General features: G+C 40.3%; 2 protein-coding genes across 2 annotated transcripts; one reads left to right on the forward strand and one right to left on the reverse strand.

The window, feature by feature from the left end:
• Positions 1–484: 484 nt before the first annotated feature.
• On the forward strand, positions 485–2,336 carry LOC130374751 (uncharacterized). Its single transcript, XM_056581692.1, has 3 exons — positions 485–674; positions 888–1,087; positions 1,519–2,336. The coding sequence occupies exons 1-3, from the start codon at positions 582–584 to the stop codon at positions 2,225–2,227; spliced, it is 1,002 nt and encodes a 333-aa protein (XP_056437667.1). The 5' UTR covers positions 485–581; the 3' UTR covers positions 2,228–2,336.
• Positions 2,337–5,104: 2,768 nt separating this feature from the next.
• nsl1 (NSL1 component of MIS12 kinetochore complex) lies at positions 5,105–10,526 on the reverse strand. Its single transcript, XM_056582024.1, has 6 exons — positions 10,262–10,526; positions 9,371–9,440; positions 7,397–7,527; positions 7,244–7,298; positions 6,997–7,064; positions 5,105–6,794 (listed from the first exon to the last, which is right to left on the reverse strand). The coding sequence occupies exons 1-6, from the start codon at positions 10,445–10,447 to the stop codon at positions 6,564–6,566; spliced, it is 741 nt and encodes a 246-aa protein (XP_056437999.1). The 5' UTR covers positions 10,448–10,526; the 3' UTR covers positions 5,105–6,563.
• Positions 10,527–15,451: the final 4,925 nt, after the last annotated feature.

A 15,451-nucleotide genomic window follows, 5' to 3' on the forward strand; every position in this document is an offset into this window, starting at 1 on the left:
GTGACAATGCATGAATATTTTGGTTAGGTTGACACAGTCCCTTATAACATAAATATAATCAAAACGTTCTCCCTCCCAAATGTCAGGTAAACCATTCCTACAGGTTAAATGACTCCCAGTTGACAGCTTGGGTTGCTGTGGAGAAAGAGGGATTGGTGCGATTTGGCCACTGCACGTGTATGGCCGGTTTAGGGGAAGTGTGTTCACATGTAGGTGCCATACTCTACGCTTTGCTAGCAGCTGTGAACAAACTGAGTGGCACTGCATGCACTGATAAGGCCTGTAGCTGGAATGAGCCTAGTATGGCAGCCATAAAGACAGTAGGGTATGCAGAAGGGAGCCAGATAGGTTTCACAAAGGCCCAGAGAAAGAGATCTGCTGATGGTTGTGATGACCTCCCCCCGGTCAAGATTCCACCTCCAACCCAAGATGAATGCACAGCACTCTACAGTATGCTAAATTCATCAGAAAGCACTGAAAAGCAACCGGTCAGAAGTTCAATTTTGTCTGTTATCCCTGGCCATGCAAAGAGGTATATACCTCGAGCAGTGCAACTGAACATCCCAGCACCCTTAAGCCAGATGTACAAGCCCCAGCACAGGTCACTGTCACACCAAGAACTGCAGGCAAAGAGTGAGGAAGTGTTCACAGGGTTAAGCATAGCAGAAGAACAGGTACAATTTTACATCAGTCAGTAAATGTGATTGAAGATATGGATGTCAGGAATGTCTCAGGCAGTAACTATGATAGCTCAAGTGCAGAAAACGTTCTCCTCAGAATTCAAGTCACTTTTTTTTTAAATATTTTTTTTCAATAAAAGTTAATACATCACTGTGTAGATGTCACATATCACTAACTTGCTACTCTACCTTGCTACCTTTTTCAAGTGCCGTGTCATAGAAAATGAGACAATACCACAGGCAAAATGTGCCATGTGGTTTGACCAGAAGGCAGGAAGGGTGACTGCGTCAAACATCCGAGCAGCCTGCCACACGGACCCAGACAAACCAGCTGTTTCCCTGCTGAAGAAACTGTGCTATCCAGTGGCCTACAAGGACCCAAACAACAATACACCACACTCTCTCAGGTATTCATATCCCCTTAACACTGGATAAAAGCAACACACAAAAAAAGTGGAAATCAGGATTTTCAAATAGGGCAAAAGCAACCCCAAAAGAGCTGGTGAGGGAAAGCACGACAAGTGGCAGTAACGTTTTTAATGCAGCCATAGTCATCTTTCACAACATTGTAGGCTTATAAAAAAACACAACACATTAAATCTTCATGCAACTTGTGTGGTCTGCATGTAGATTTAAAATGTTTTTTTATAAGCCCACAATGTTGTGAAAGATGACTACGGCTGTATTAAAAACATTTCTGCCAATTGTTGTGCTTTCCCTCACCAGCACTTTTGTGATTAACATTTACTTACCTTATCACCTTGCTGGTAAAACGCAAATGATCAAGATAAATAACACATAATTTAGAATGACATTGTGTACATTTTTCTGTTTTTAGATGGGGCACTGAACACGAGGGAACGGCAGTTGAGGAGTACACCAAAACAATGGAGAGCCACCACACCAACCTCACTGTCAGGAAGGGAGGCCTGGTCATCAACCCTCAATATCCATGGTTAGGGGCATCCCCAGACGGCATATTAACATGTGACTGCCATGAAATGGGTGTGTTGGAAGTAAAGGCACCCAGCAGTCTTGATAATAGCACATTGGGGGAGAAAAGTAAACAGGACAGCACGTTCTGTCTCAAAGAGGTTGGCGGTAAACTTTTCTTAAAGAGGGACCATCAGTACTTCTATCAGGTGCAGACACAAATTCATCTGACACAAGCAAGCTACTGTGACTTTGCTGTCTGGGGACCGGGGAAAGGAGGGAATGGGGAAATGCACATTGAGAGGATTCTGCCCGATACTGACTTTTTTGAGTCCATGTGTGAAAAGGTTAGCAAATTTGTGAAGAAATGTGTCATCCCAGAGCTTGTAGCAAAGGTGTTCACAGCTCCTATTCTAACATCACATGACAAAAAAACATCTGAAGGCAAGGGCTGTTACTGTGGGGTCCCTGTACGGCACAATGAAGACAGACTTGAGTGTAAGTCAGGAATCTGTAAAAGACAACTCATTCATAGAAGTTGCTTAAAGTTTGACACCACACATTTAAAAATATCAAGTTGGAAATGCAGTGACTGTATACGTGAAATAGCTTAAGAGAAGAGGGATAACAAAAAACAGAACAATCTGAACAAAGTGTAAGTGTTTTATTCAACACAGGTGTGTATAGAAAATATTTAGATAGATGTATATAGACAGATAGATATATAGTACAGTTTTGTATATAGATGTATAGTTACATATATACATACGCACAGTAGTTTTGTATATTATAGATGTATATAGTTACATATTAACATACACAGTAAAGTTTTGTATATAGATGTATAGTTACATATATACATACACACAGTAGTTTTGTATATAGATGTATATAGTTAGTTACATATATACATACACACACAGTACAGTTTTGTATATAGTTATTTACAGGGTTGCCACTCTTGTAATTTTACATTTCAAGGATTTTTCAATCACTTTACAAAAACAAATTATTTATTACATAGGGACCAATAATTCATAGAACATTTTTGTAAAAAGGTAATAAAACACTAAAATATTAAAAGTATGAATTCATTTTTGTCACTGTCCTTATTTCATTGATGGAAATAACAGTGACTTCACTGTTATTAAAGTTTCTTCTCATGTTCAACCCAAAGGAATAATTGAAGGAGCCAAATTTGTCAGTGCACAGCACACACAGACTATTTTATCTAGAGGTGTAAGACCTTCAGGATGCTCAGCTTCACACATTTGAATCCCAATTGTACTTTGAAGTATGGTGTACCGATTCCTTGCCTCACCGATAACTCTTTCCACATGTATCCTAACTGATGCAAGTCCTCGTGTGGACTCTAATTCCACTGGACCCAACTGCTTTTTGCCTCTAGTGAAAGCTGGGATCTTAAGCTCAGCATTGTACAGACCAACTGAGTCTGCCACATCAAACCCTCTATCAGCTAGTATGACATCACCTGGGTTGAGGTGATCCAAAAATCCACTTCTTTCAGTCAAGTGTTTGTCTGATGTTCTCCCACCCCATCCTTTTGATATAAAAGAAACTGTTCCTTGTGGTGTAATGCCAATTAGATATTTCATGGTATGGTGATGTTTGTATTTTGAGTATGTCTGTGCTCGTGCTCTTAGGTTTCTAGGCCTTTCAATAAAAATTTCAAAGCAGTCAATAATACAAGCAAATTTACGAAAAACCTGTCTAAATATCATGGGCATTGACAACTGAAGCTCCTCTCGATTTGGCCAAAACAAAAGTGCTGGAGCAAGTCTTGCATTCAGCACTTCAATGGTGCTTCTAAATGTTCTGCTGGCAGTGGGAATTGAGATCTTAAACATACAACCAAGCAATGACAGGGGAAGGTTCATTTTCAGCCTCATAAGAGTTAACAGAATTTGTTGGAAGGGAGAGAGGTTTGTACCAGTCTGCAGAAATGAAAACACAAATGTTAAAACTACTTGTAACTTTGAATATGAGGGGATTCCAGTCATTGCCTTCACTTTTTCATCATCTTTTTCAAAAGCCAGTTCATCAAATGTTCCTGATTTAATAATTTCTTTCAGTTTACGGTTTTCCTCTCTGAGGTCATTACACTCCCTTTGTAATCTTGCAATATTTCCTTGCATGGCTTGTTGTCACACTGTTGTTCATCCACAGCAGGTGGCGCAGGTCCAGCATCTGGTACTGATGACAGGTCAAGGAGGACATCCACTGCATCTTTCGTCTTTTTCTCCTCCACCCTCTTGTTCTTCATTCTGCTGTGCTGCTCATACCTTTCCATGTCTTTCTCCCTTTTCCTCTTCTTGGTAGCTGGAATGTGTGAGAAGATGGATGGAACCCAGTCAGGGGACAAAGGGTCGTCACATTTGGCACCTATAATGACACAAGAGGGTTTATGTCCCACATATGCCAACAAGTTATTAGTAACATCAAGAACATTGTCATAACATTCCTTCAGACGTTTTAGTCTTTGTCACTTACTGAAAATTTGTTTTTGTAAATGTTTAAAGTAGGTAGTGGAACAGTTTTAATTAAAGTCAAATTGTATTCCATGTTTTAGTCATTATGTTCTCAAACAGTTTCATGATACTGTAATGGATTTTGCTAAATGATATTTCTCCTGGCTGTAAGAGAAAAAAAGAGAAATAAGTAACGTTATCCTGAGCTAGCTGTTTAGACTTTAGACATCTAAGCTACGTGTTTGTCACAGTACTTCATTCATATAACTAACGTTACCATAATAATTTATTCATGAAATAAAATGACGTAAACGAATATCATCTGAATTTTCGGAAAATTTACACTGCATGCAAATTGGTAAAACCCTCTCCCCTTCCTACATCTGACTGTTATCTTTTCAGACTGAAAATGATCAGCAAGGCCGCTGGAGTTGGGTGCATTGGTCCATTTCATCACTACATTTGTCCCACCTGATTGTGTTTACCTGCTCGATTTAAGCAATGCAGCTCAGAGTTCACTTACTTTTGCACATACAAAATTGGGCAAATTATTCGTTTTAACAATTGATTTTCGGAAATAAATATGTGGAAAAACACACATCTGTTATTTCATATTAAAAAAATACTGGTATTGATAAACATTAATTAATGGTTAAATTAGAGGTTCACATACTTTCAAGCAGCACTGTGAGACCAAATAATTTAACATTGTCATCCACATTGTAACTTAAAAATAAAACATTCTCTGTATTCATAGAAGTAAACCACTAAATGTCACAAAATAATTTTACATTCACATCTACATTATATGGAACTTTCACCTTTTGAATTAAATTACAAAAAAATAGCTTTTCCCTGATATTCCAATAGCATGAGATGCACATGTCAACCACTTAATGTCAATAAGTGCTTATTTTGCTGCCCCAAACTCTTAATGCTGACAGATAAAACCCAATTAGTAATGTTATTTTCACAAAAAGGAATCAGTAATACATAGTGCCTTTCTTAAAGTTCACAAGATTGTAAATAAATACAAAACACAACTGGCAAATATCGGTTCTTATGAACATAATACATTTAATACATTAATAAAATAAGCTGTTGCTGACATAGCTTTGTGAGAACAAATTATTTTACAATGTCATTCAAATTGTAACTTGTGCAGCCTACCAGTATGTAGACAACAGGATGTCAGCAGCCATTTCCTCAAAATGTCCCATATTGTCCAGTATTCATGAACAACAAGCTGGAGTGGAGACTGTAGAGGTTCCAAGACAGTGGCACTTGATCCACCAGGGGGAGCAAGATCCAGCCTCCTCCCTGCTCTGGTCAAGGTCTGATGTAGATGATTCTTCTGCGGTGTTCTTTTTTTGAGCCATTTTCGGATATCCATTGCTTAATGGTTGCTGCCAAAGAAGTTCGATGTCGCTGCCGTGCACGCCATAGATATACCATATTATACATGGGTGCGCGCATTTTGCACACGACGCCGGCCAGGGCGCAGTCAACGCGCACCTGTCATAATAATAACGTTCTTATCGGTTTAGTAAACAAAATAAACGCAGCTAATAACGGTATTTAATAGAAATTGTCACAAGTTTAATTACAATTTGTTTTGTGAGCAAGTATTGTATTGTTATCATATTTATAAAAAAAATGTTTTGACAAAAACTTACAATGTCATAGTTTGCGAAATAGATCAGGTTCATTCAGCCTTTGGACCACATAAAGTAACAGCATGTGTCCCCGCCGCTTAAGTGCATTTCTGTTTTAATCGTATGGGATAAAGTGACCTTTTTATATTTTTCATTGACCACTTAATTTTCGTTCTCATGTTTCCCAAAGCCCGTGTTTTGAACCGTGTGTGTTGCTACCGATTGACATCACCATAGCCTACTTTATCCTGTTTGTGGATTTTACAGTGAGGCATTTCTTTGTGCAGTCAGGGATATTGTTCTTTCATGTGGTTTTATATGCTATGTGTGATGATAGGGCTATGATGTTTGTCCATTTATCTACAGTAAATTAAGAAACGGTAAAGTAAAGTAATAAGTAGTGAAGTTACTTTTCAAACTAGTAAAGTAATCTCATTACAATTTACAGAAGTAACTAGTAATAAGTAGCTAATTACTTTTTTTGAGTAACTACCCCAACACTGGCAAAGAATATATGCATACTTTATAGTACTTCCACCATTTCAGGAGGATCAACATACACATGCGCATTAAAAGCTATGAAAAGTACAGGTTGGGTAGTATATTACTTATTTACACCATAAATTGACCAAACACAAGTATGTTGTCACAGACTAAATACCGTCTTCAAAGTAATATAATAATAATATGTGCCAAAAAAAAAACACGTTATGAAGACGATAGAATAGGGTTGGAACAATAGAACAGAGAGAAAGTCCATCGTGACCTTTGAAAACACTGATTACACTGGCAAGCTTACATGTCACTCAGTGGCTTTTCTTAGTAGGCAGGACAAAACAATTCATGGCTGTCTCCTCTTCTACAGCCCTCTTGATTGGCTGCCTGATGGAGGAGGCTTTGCTCAAGGACAGACTGTCGGCCTCTAATGGGCCACAGGGGCCAAACACTGCCTCGTGGATCTCCAGAGTAGCCTGGCTGGGCTTCATGTTGAGGACCCGGCCGAGGCCTTCAACCTGCTTTTGCAGGGTTTTAATCGACTGAAAGAGAGATACGTGTTCATCATGTTTCATCAGGATATCATATTCATGTGGCGCTTTAATCAAACAAAGTCAAACGCGGTGTATGAATGGCATAGAGACTTCCAAGCTAGTTAGGAGAATTCATGGTGGTCTCTAGGTGGGTAAAGAAACCCCTTGGTTTGTTCACATTGGGGATTTAAACAAATATAACACACTTTACCTTTATGACATGGGACGCCTCCTTCACCATTCCAGGGACTGCGGCGGACACACTGGTCATGATGCTTTCTGCGCGCGCGCCCACACACACACACACACACACACACACACACACAACACACACACACAGTGAGATAACAAGCAAAGACCATGGTCTGCTGGGCTAACGACAGAAGCAGTGAAGCTCCTTTAGTGAGTGTGTGTGTGTGTGCGTGTGTGTTTATAAGAGGTGAATAAGAGGTGAACACCGTGACATGGGTCCTTCACAAGCTGTTGAGGTTTCACCGTCTCTTCATACAGACTCTGAAACACAATGATCATGATGATTAGGGTCTGTGCCGCTTTGAACCCAAGCTCTGCTAGTCGAGCGGCCTGTCCACCGTGCCTGGGGCTCCACCCACCATCAGCTTGCGCTCCGCCCGGAGGCCCCGCACCACGTGGTGCAGGATGACCTTGGGGTAACGGCGTCGGCACCGGCCCAGCTCCACCGCGGTGTCGTCCAGCAGATTCTCCAGGACCACCGCCTCGTCTCCTGGTGGGGTGGAAGGGAGGTGCGTTCAAAATAGGCTGATAGCGGTCGGGACATGATGCGCTAATATATATATATATTTAGTTGGGATGATATAATCTGATACTGACTTTTCAATTTTTTCTCCTTTGAAAAAAAAGAAACATTAGGTCCATCCTCCTCAAACTATGCAGTGTGTGTCCCTGTTCTGGCATGCAGCGCAACAGATTCAGCAGAAATGTTATATGGTATTCAGTAGTAGTGTTTAATCTCATAAAATATAAAATATTTGTTTGTCACCAAAGAATAAGCTATCTTACAGTAGAAATTAAACAGTACCACAACGCGAAACAATCAACAATCACCATCTTACTTGTGCGCTACGACATATACTTTTCAGACTTATTCAACTGTGTAAATCTATCCAGGAACCTCATCACCTGACACTTTGTTTATTCAAATCTGTTGTAGATGACAAGATCACTTTGAAAGAGCCTATTGGCACATGAGGATGTACTCAGTTTGCTCCATCTGCAACTTTACAGCTCGATGAATCCTACACACTACAACTTCATGATGGTAAATAAGGAAGCAAAATAGGGGGGCAGGTACTGGGTTTGAAGATGCCCTTACCCCTACCTGCTCAGTGCTCACTTATGGTATTTATGCGAATATATATATACATATACATATATATACATATATATATATATATATATATATATATATATATATATATATACATATATATATATATATATATATATATATATGTATATGTATATATATATTCGCATAAATACCATAAGATTAGGGCTATCAAGCGATTAAAATATTTAATCGCATTAATGTCATAGTTAACTCGCGATTAATATCAAATCTAAATATCCCTTGATTTCGTGCTGCTAGCCTTTTAGTGAGATCAGAGTGTTGAGAAGGACGGTAAGAAGAGAGACCCGCAGTGAATTCAACCCGGTCCACTTGACATCGGGTAGGTGCATAACAGTGGTAGACCTACCGTAAAACAATAGCCCAGGCTTTTATTTGTTTCAATCACTGAACTTTCGAACAAAACTCTTGCTCAGCAAAGATGGGAAATACTATAACATTTATTATTTAAATCAGTATGAATATTCCTACCGTACGCAGGCCTATACACATTACCAGGCTATCGAAATAACACACACACACACACACTCTGCAGGATAACAATATTGCGTTCATAAGAGTTCCTTGCAGCGCCATTCGGCAGCCTGAGTTGTGCGCCCGCAACCTCTCACTCACTCAACAGACGCAACACTCACAAACTGTCAACGTCGCAACCAAGTCGATTTTGTCTAGAGGGGAGTAACTGAGCGGCCCCTCCCAGAGTGCTACAGCCCAGGTGGGCCTTGAACTGCGATTAGTCAGAATGACGTTACCGCTAATAACAACTTTGAGCTCTCGTGCAGGCTCGAACAGTGACACACAAACACACACTTTTTTCACCCGCTCCGTATCCTTGCTTCCCCCAACACGTTTGTGAGGCAAGCTTGTTGTTTTGTTTCCGGTGCAGCTAGATCCGGTATGGTGTTGTAGTTTTTCTAACGTAGTTGTTGTTGCTAGACAGCAGGTGAAAAAGCTATGTTTGCCTAAAGAGCGTTAATCACACAACAAAAATATTAACGCCGTTAAAATTGCTTTGCGTTAACGCCGTTAATAACACGTTAAACTGACAGCACTAATATATCTATATATATATATATATGTTTTAATTAGCACACAAGGATTAAGTCTCTGCTATATAAAGATCATAACAAGACCCACAAATGTCAAGGTCTATTACATATGACCCTAGAATGGTTGCGGGGTGGCGTTGAGGACGTACCGTCGTCAGGCGCGTCCTCCCACGGCTGTCCGTTCACCAGAACGTTGTCGTGGACCGCCGCCTCAAAGTTCTGCAGAAATGTAAAATAACGATTAAAACCCATACTATAGCATTTTCTCTATGGTTTATGGTATTTTTTGTGTTTTTAAATCAGTGAATTTAAATAACGTAATCAGTAAAGAGAATAAGGAGAGCAGTAGCTTTGACCTAACAAGCAAAACAAGTGTTGATTTTTTTACTTGGGTTTGGCATTTAACACAATGTAAAATATTGTTTTACCATTCTCTAAGCCAGGGACCAGCATATTCATGAAAAAATTAAATAAATAAATACATTTTAAAGCATGATTGTAAGATGCATCATTTTAAAACCAAGAATGTGGTTGTATTTCAAGATTTTTTTACGTGTCATATTTACAACAATTAAAGCAACAGCAATGAAATGCTTGAGTCTCATGCTCCCTTCAACCATACAATAATATTAATATTAACAATTGTGCAGGAGAAACACAAAACACAAAAGTAGTGCAAAGGCATTTACAGTGTTTAATTCAAAGTGGTTTAATTTCATATTATGAACTAGGTGGCAACAAGGGCTAATTGTATGACTTGAATATACCAATATTTAAACTTTCAGAACAATTCACCAAATATTTCCCTTTTCTCCACTACAAATAAGTGTATGGAGACTATGTGTGGGGAGGAATTAACATTACTCGTATAGACGAATTGGATACAAAATAATATATACATATATATATATTTAAATAGTTTAAGCCTTTTCTGGAAATATTTGTAGGACCGACTTTTACAGGTCCCCGGTCCTCGGACCGTTGGTTGTTTATCGCTGCTCTCAGCCCTCAGTATCCCCACACAGACTGCTGGTACGCACCGCCAGCAGCTCTCGCCGCAGCAGCTGCCTGGTCTCCTCTGGGACCTCGGTCTGCCCGCTCAGCACCGTCTTCAGTAACTCTTTGTATTCGAGTATCTGCTCGACGACTGCTTTCTTCGATTCCACCTGCACCCGGTTGTCCTGTGATACAGTGTCGTTGTTAGACGTTGTTTCGGTTACATCCATCTTTATGTTGACTTTTTTACCGCCTCACAGTTTGTACGGTAAGCCGGAAGCGGAAGTCGTCCTTCTCGCGGTTCATCGGCCAAAGGCGTTCATGAAACAAATTCCAAATCAATCAAAGTTCCGCTTATATTTCTTTCCTCTTTTTTTCGCAACCACTGTTTCACTTTGAGATTCATGTTGAATTTGCGCAAACTGCCAATGCAGGCTGTTAAAATGATTTAGCAAAAAAATAGCACATGGGAAGGATACAGGTCATCACTGAATAGTAATATCTTGTTGGGTATTGTGTTTTTTTTCCTTATTATTAGCACTACCACCAAACAGTACCACCACTGCTCCTACTAATATAATTGGTAGAACTACTACTCACACTGACTAGCTGTGACTTACACACATGCTAGTCAATGACCACAGAATCTAACGGTAGGTGTCGTTGAGCAAGATGCCTAAACCCCGGCCCTAAACCCCTCTACTAAATGATGTCCGCTTTGGACAAAAGTGCCTAATGAAGAAAAAAAGAGTAATCTTCACTGCTCTAACTGAGACCTCCTCACTAGTCATGCCTCAGGTTCACGTCCTCAGCTTCTGAAAGGGTCTGCAGCCCATCTGGCCTTTGTTTTCATGTTGAGTGTGGACCTGATAACCACCCCATCCCTCCCTCGCCTCTCTCCCAGCGGCGGTTCGAGATCCAGTGGGTTCTCAGATGCACCGGCGCCTCATCCCTGACCGCACCGCAGGGGGGCAACGCTACGCTGGGAACCTTTTGTCTGTGTTCCATCCTCTGCTTATTTGTTCCTGTTCTTTCGCCTTCAAGGCATGAGACTGTGAAAGGCTGGATGCATCTAGAGACCCGCAGGGGTCCAGGTAAAACAACAAGCCCGGCCCAGCAGGGGGGCTGCTGCGGGGCCCTTTTGTCCAGTGAACCTCAGGGGCCCATGAACCGGGCCACTCGTCTCTTTGAAGCAAGAAACATATTTTCGAAAGCAAAGTCATTTAGGTCGCTGCTTATAACTTTGTGACTGTTGCATAAGTGATCTCGCACTGTATGAAATAACCTTGATGTGCTGTTGTTTTGTAATGCAGTATGTATTCCTTGACAGTATTGTAGCTAATGCTGCAATTTGCGTTAATGTTAACTTTGCGTTTACTTCACACATTTTTTAACTCAACTAGATTGTAATCACGCTATATTTGGGTTAATTTAATCAGCATCATGGTTCAAAATATTTGTTTAATCTTATCACTAGATTCTTGCACAGCTATATTGAGCATGAACATATGTGATTGAAAAACAAAGTAGGATTTCAATAGTTAGAGCAGTCTCTCCAACCGTTTTTCAGGGACATAACTCGGGAGAAGTTTTCTTATTGCTAGACAAACACATGACTCACATACAGTTAAAATCACTGGAAAACAAAGTAGAACACATATACACATGCTGACATGCACACTATAACAGGCACACGGTGTAAATGAGTGTGATGAATGGAATACTGTACCAAGCCTATGAGTCAAAGTTAGGAGGAAATGCAAAACATGCTGAAGGTTTCTCCAGACTGGATTGATGTTGACTGAGTTAGTTGTTCTTCTTGCCAGTTTCCAGTAGTTCCTCTTGCCTGTTGCACAGGCCGCTGCTAAGGGGTAAAGGGGCAGATTTACAATCAAACACATTATAAACCCTTACATTAGCAATCAGTGAATGCCTCTGGCATTCTCTCCCTGTATTACTCGCACTTTAAAAACCCTCATATACCAAATCTTTAATATTCAATGTTTGTTTAATATTTAGGAAAGTTTCATTGGAATTAGGAGACAGACGGACCCAAGCAGATGTGTGACCCTGTCCCCGTCTGTATGACACAGGTGTGACAAGGACACTCAGTGGTGTGTCTCCAAGTGAAGCAGATTGTGTAAATGCTATCAGATTTGCACACACACACCACACACAGACACGCTTTATTTATGGCTAAAACTACTTTGTTTTGGAATGCGTGTGTGTGTGTGTGTGTGTGGGGGGGGGGGTATAAAGAAAAAGGAGAGGAATGTATGTGTGTCCGTGTAGATAGTAGAAAGAGGAATGTTTCAGTGTTGGTATGAGAGATGATGGTAGAGGCCTGCTAGACTGTGAAGAGTGAGGATCAGTGACAGATTATCTAAATCAACACATGTGTTATTGTTTATGTAGCTATTATTTATTACAGATGGATAGACTTCATTATTCCATTATCGATAAACACCCCAGCTTTTTTCCTGTTTATAAATGTACCTGCCATAGACATACCTATATACAGCTATACACTCACTATATGTAAAAAAAAATAAGCTAAATATATGTACACATGTATATTCACTGTACCTTAACATAAACTGTATCTGTCTGCATTTCTACCAAAGAAATAAAATACCTGAACCTTGTGTTACAACCTGGCTCAACGGTTGTAACATTGAAGGGGAGGCCACACATAGTCTTGTATGAACATAACGAATTTATTAAGAATACCATGAACAACCAAACATAAAAGAAACGAAGGATCAGGCTGCAGGCCAGGGAGGAGAGGGAGCCACTTGATCAGGGCTGCTTTATAGGCTCCTGAGCCAAGCCTGCTCAGGTGAGCTGCATCTCGTTAGGTGATGTGGCTCCACCAACCAGCTCTCTGCAAGAGAGAACACACCAGAACAAACACCACAACACAAAGGCAGCCCAGCTGAGGGTGTTTTATCTTTATCGGCAGGACAGTGAAGAGAGACAGAATAGGGGGCTGGAAAGAGAGGGGGAAAGAGACTCAACGTCTTGCTATGTGGTTAGCAGCATGCTAGCGAGTTATGTCATCAAGCTGCCTAAAGCAAGTCTAAACCTTTCATTTGCATCGTAAAAAACCGGACATTTCTCCAGTTGTGCATTTGAAAAATTCTCCCTGCACAACTTTGACCCCTACAAGCAAACTACAACAGAGCCGAGATAGATAGCGATGACCCAGAGGTTGTGACTTCTTGGAGGATCCTGTGATGCTATACAACAACATGATTGCTCAAACATAAAATATTAAATTAAAGAAATTATTAATTAATTATAATTAAAGAAAGCACCGGCCTATGGTCCCAGCCATAGGTCTATATCATACTGTCTACTGCAGTTTGCTGACCTTGGCTATAAGGATTTTAATTAGGTCGCTCTGGGTGGAAGAAGAGTGTTATTTGAAATGTCATGACTGATGAACTAGATCGACACAAATTAAGTAAAATTAAAATTTAGCCAAATGGTAACAAAGCCGGTTTGAGAGTAATGAGTGAGACATGACAAACATGTCCTCTTCATAATTCATAAAAGGTTATGATTGGAGGCAGCCTCCAAGTGCTCTGAAGATGGTGTGTGGGTAGAGAGACATAACTGTTTGTATACACGACATGTACCGCTGGTTTAGTTTTTTTACACAGTAAACATAGCCCCACCTATACATACACCCACACCCACCAACCCACACACAACCCACACTCACACACACACACACACACACACACACACACACACACACACACACACACACACACACACCACACACACACACACACACACACACCACACACACACACACACACACACACACACACACACACATAAACATAACAAATATTAAATATTTTGTGCATATATCTTTATTTTTGAATCCTCAGCAAACAAGTTGAGGTGCCTGAGGTTTAGATAGACCAACTGACAATGTTGGTGAAACCCCTGCTACACCAGTTGACTTTTGGCTGAAAGAGAGCAGAAAACATAGAAAGCCACACAAAGATGTTTAGGTCTACACAACAATGCACACATGTTTACCAATTCCTGAATCATAGAACGTGTGAACCTATTTAAAATGCTAGACTACTAGATCTAAAACCTTTTACAACAATGGCTAAAGAATACATGACGAGATGGAAGACAAATGATGAATACAAAAAGGCTTATTAGGCCTACTAAATATATACACCATTATAACATTTGGTCAGGGAGAGACAGCTCACACACAAACATACACACACACACACACACACACACACACACACACACACACACACAAACAAACACATATACACACACACACACACACACACACACACACACACTAACACATATACACACACACACACACACACACACACACACACACACACACACACACACACACACACACACACACACACACACACACACACACACACACACACACATATACACACACACAAACACAACCACATTTTAGTCATTTATTTATGTTCACATTTTACAATAACAAATCTTGAACACAAACACTGGTAGATGCACTCATCAAGCCCAGAATCTCTTTGACATGTCTGATCTCAGTCTATGGATACAGGAAGCAGCGTCTCCTCCATATGTGGCGGCTGCCTATTAATACAGATATGGAGCAGAATTTTGCAAGTGCTTTAGCTTTTGGCTTCGGAATTCCAGCCATCTGCAAACCCCTTATGACGAGTCTGTGGACATGGCCAAAGCTTCCAAATATAAACACAAGTAGTTTGCAGGTGTACCCCAGTTGTGCAATCTCATTTCTGAGAAGTTGGTATTTTGTAACCTTGGCAAGGAATGCCTCCTCCAGACTATAGTCAAACGTACAGCTTACTTCTAAGATGGTGACTTCTCTGCTTACCTCATCAACAACAATAACATCTGGTGTATTGGCTGTCACATTTGAAAAATAGTCAACTTCGTTATTGCACGAAGTGAACATGTCAGATGAAACCCTTGAATGGGTATATACTTTAACGGAGGAAGGTGGGGTATATAAAAGCATGTTCTTAACCAGTAAATCAACAATTCTATCATGTCTAGAAATATACATGCCCTTGTATACATGGCAGCCATTCAGAATATGTGACAGTGATTCTATGGTTGAGTTGTCGTGGTGCAGACAATGAGGAGGAAATCTGTTAGGGTACCACAGAGAGAGATTGAGTCTGGTGGAAGAACTTGTAATCTGCTTTAACTGCAAATGT

Source organism: Gadus chalcogrammus, chromosome 21 (assembly GCF_026213295.1).
Source record: "Gadus chalcogrammus isolate NIFS_2021 chromosome 21, NIFS_Gcha_1.0, whole genome shotgun sequence".
NCBI lineage: Eukaryota > Metazoa > Chordata > Actinopteri > Gadiformes > Gadidae > Gadus > Gadus chalcogrammus.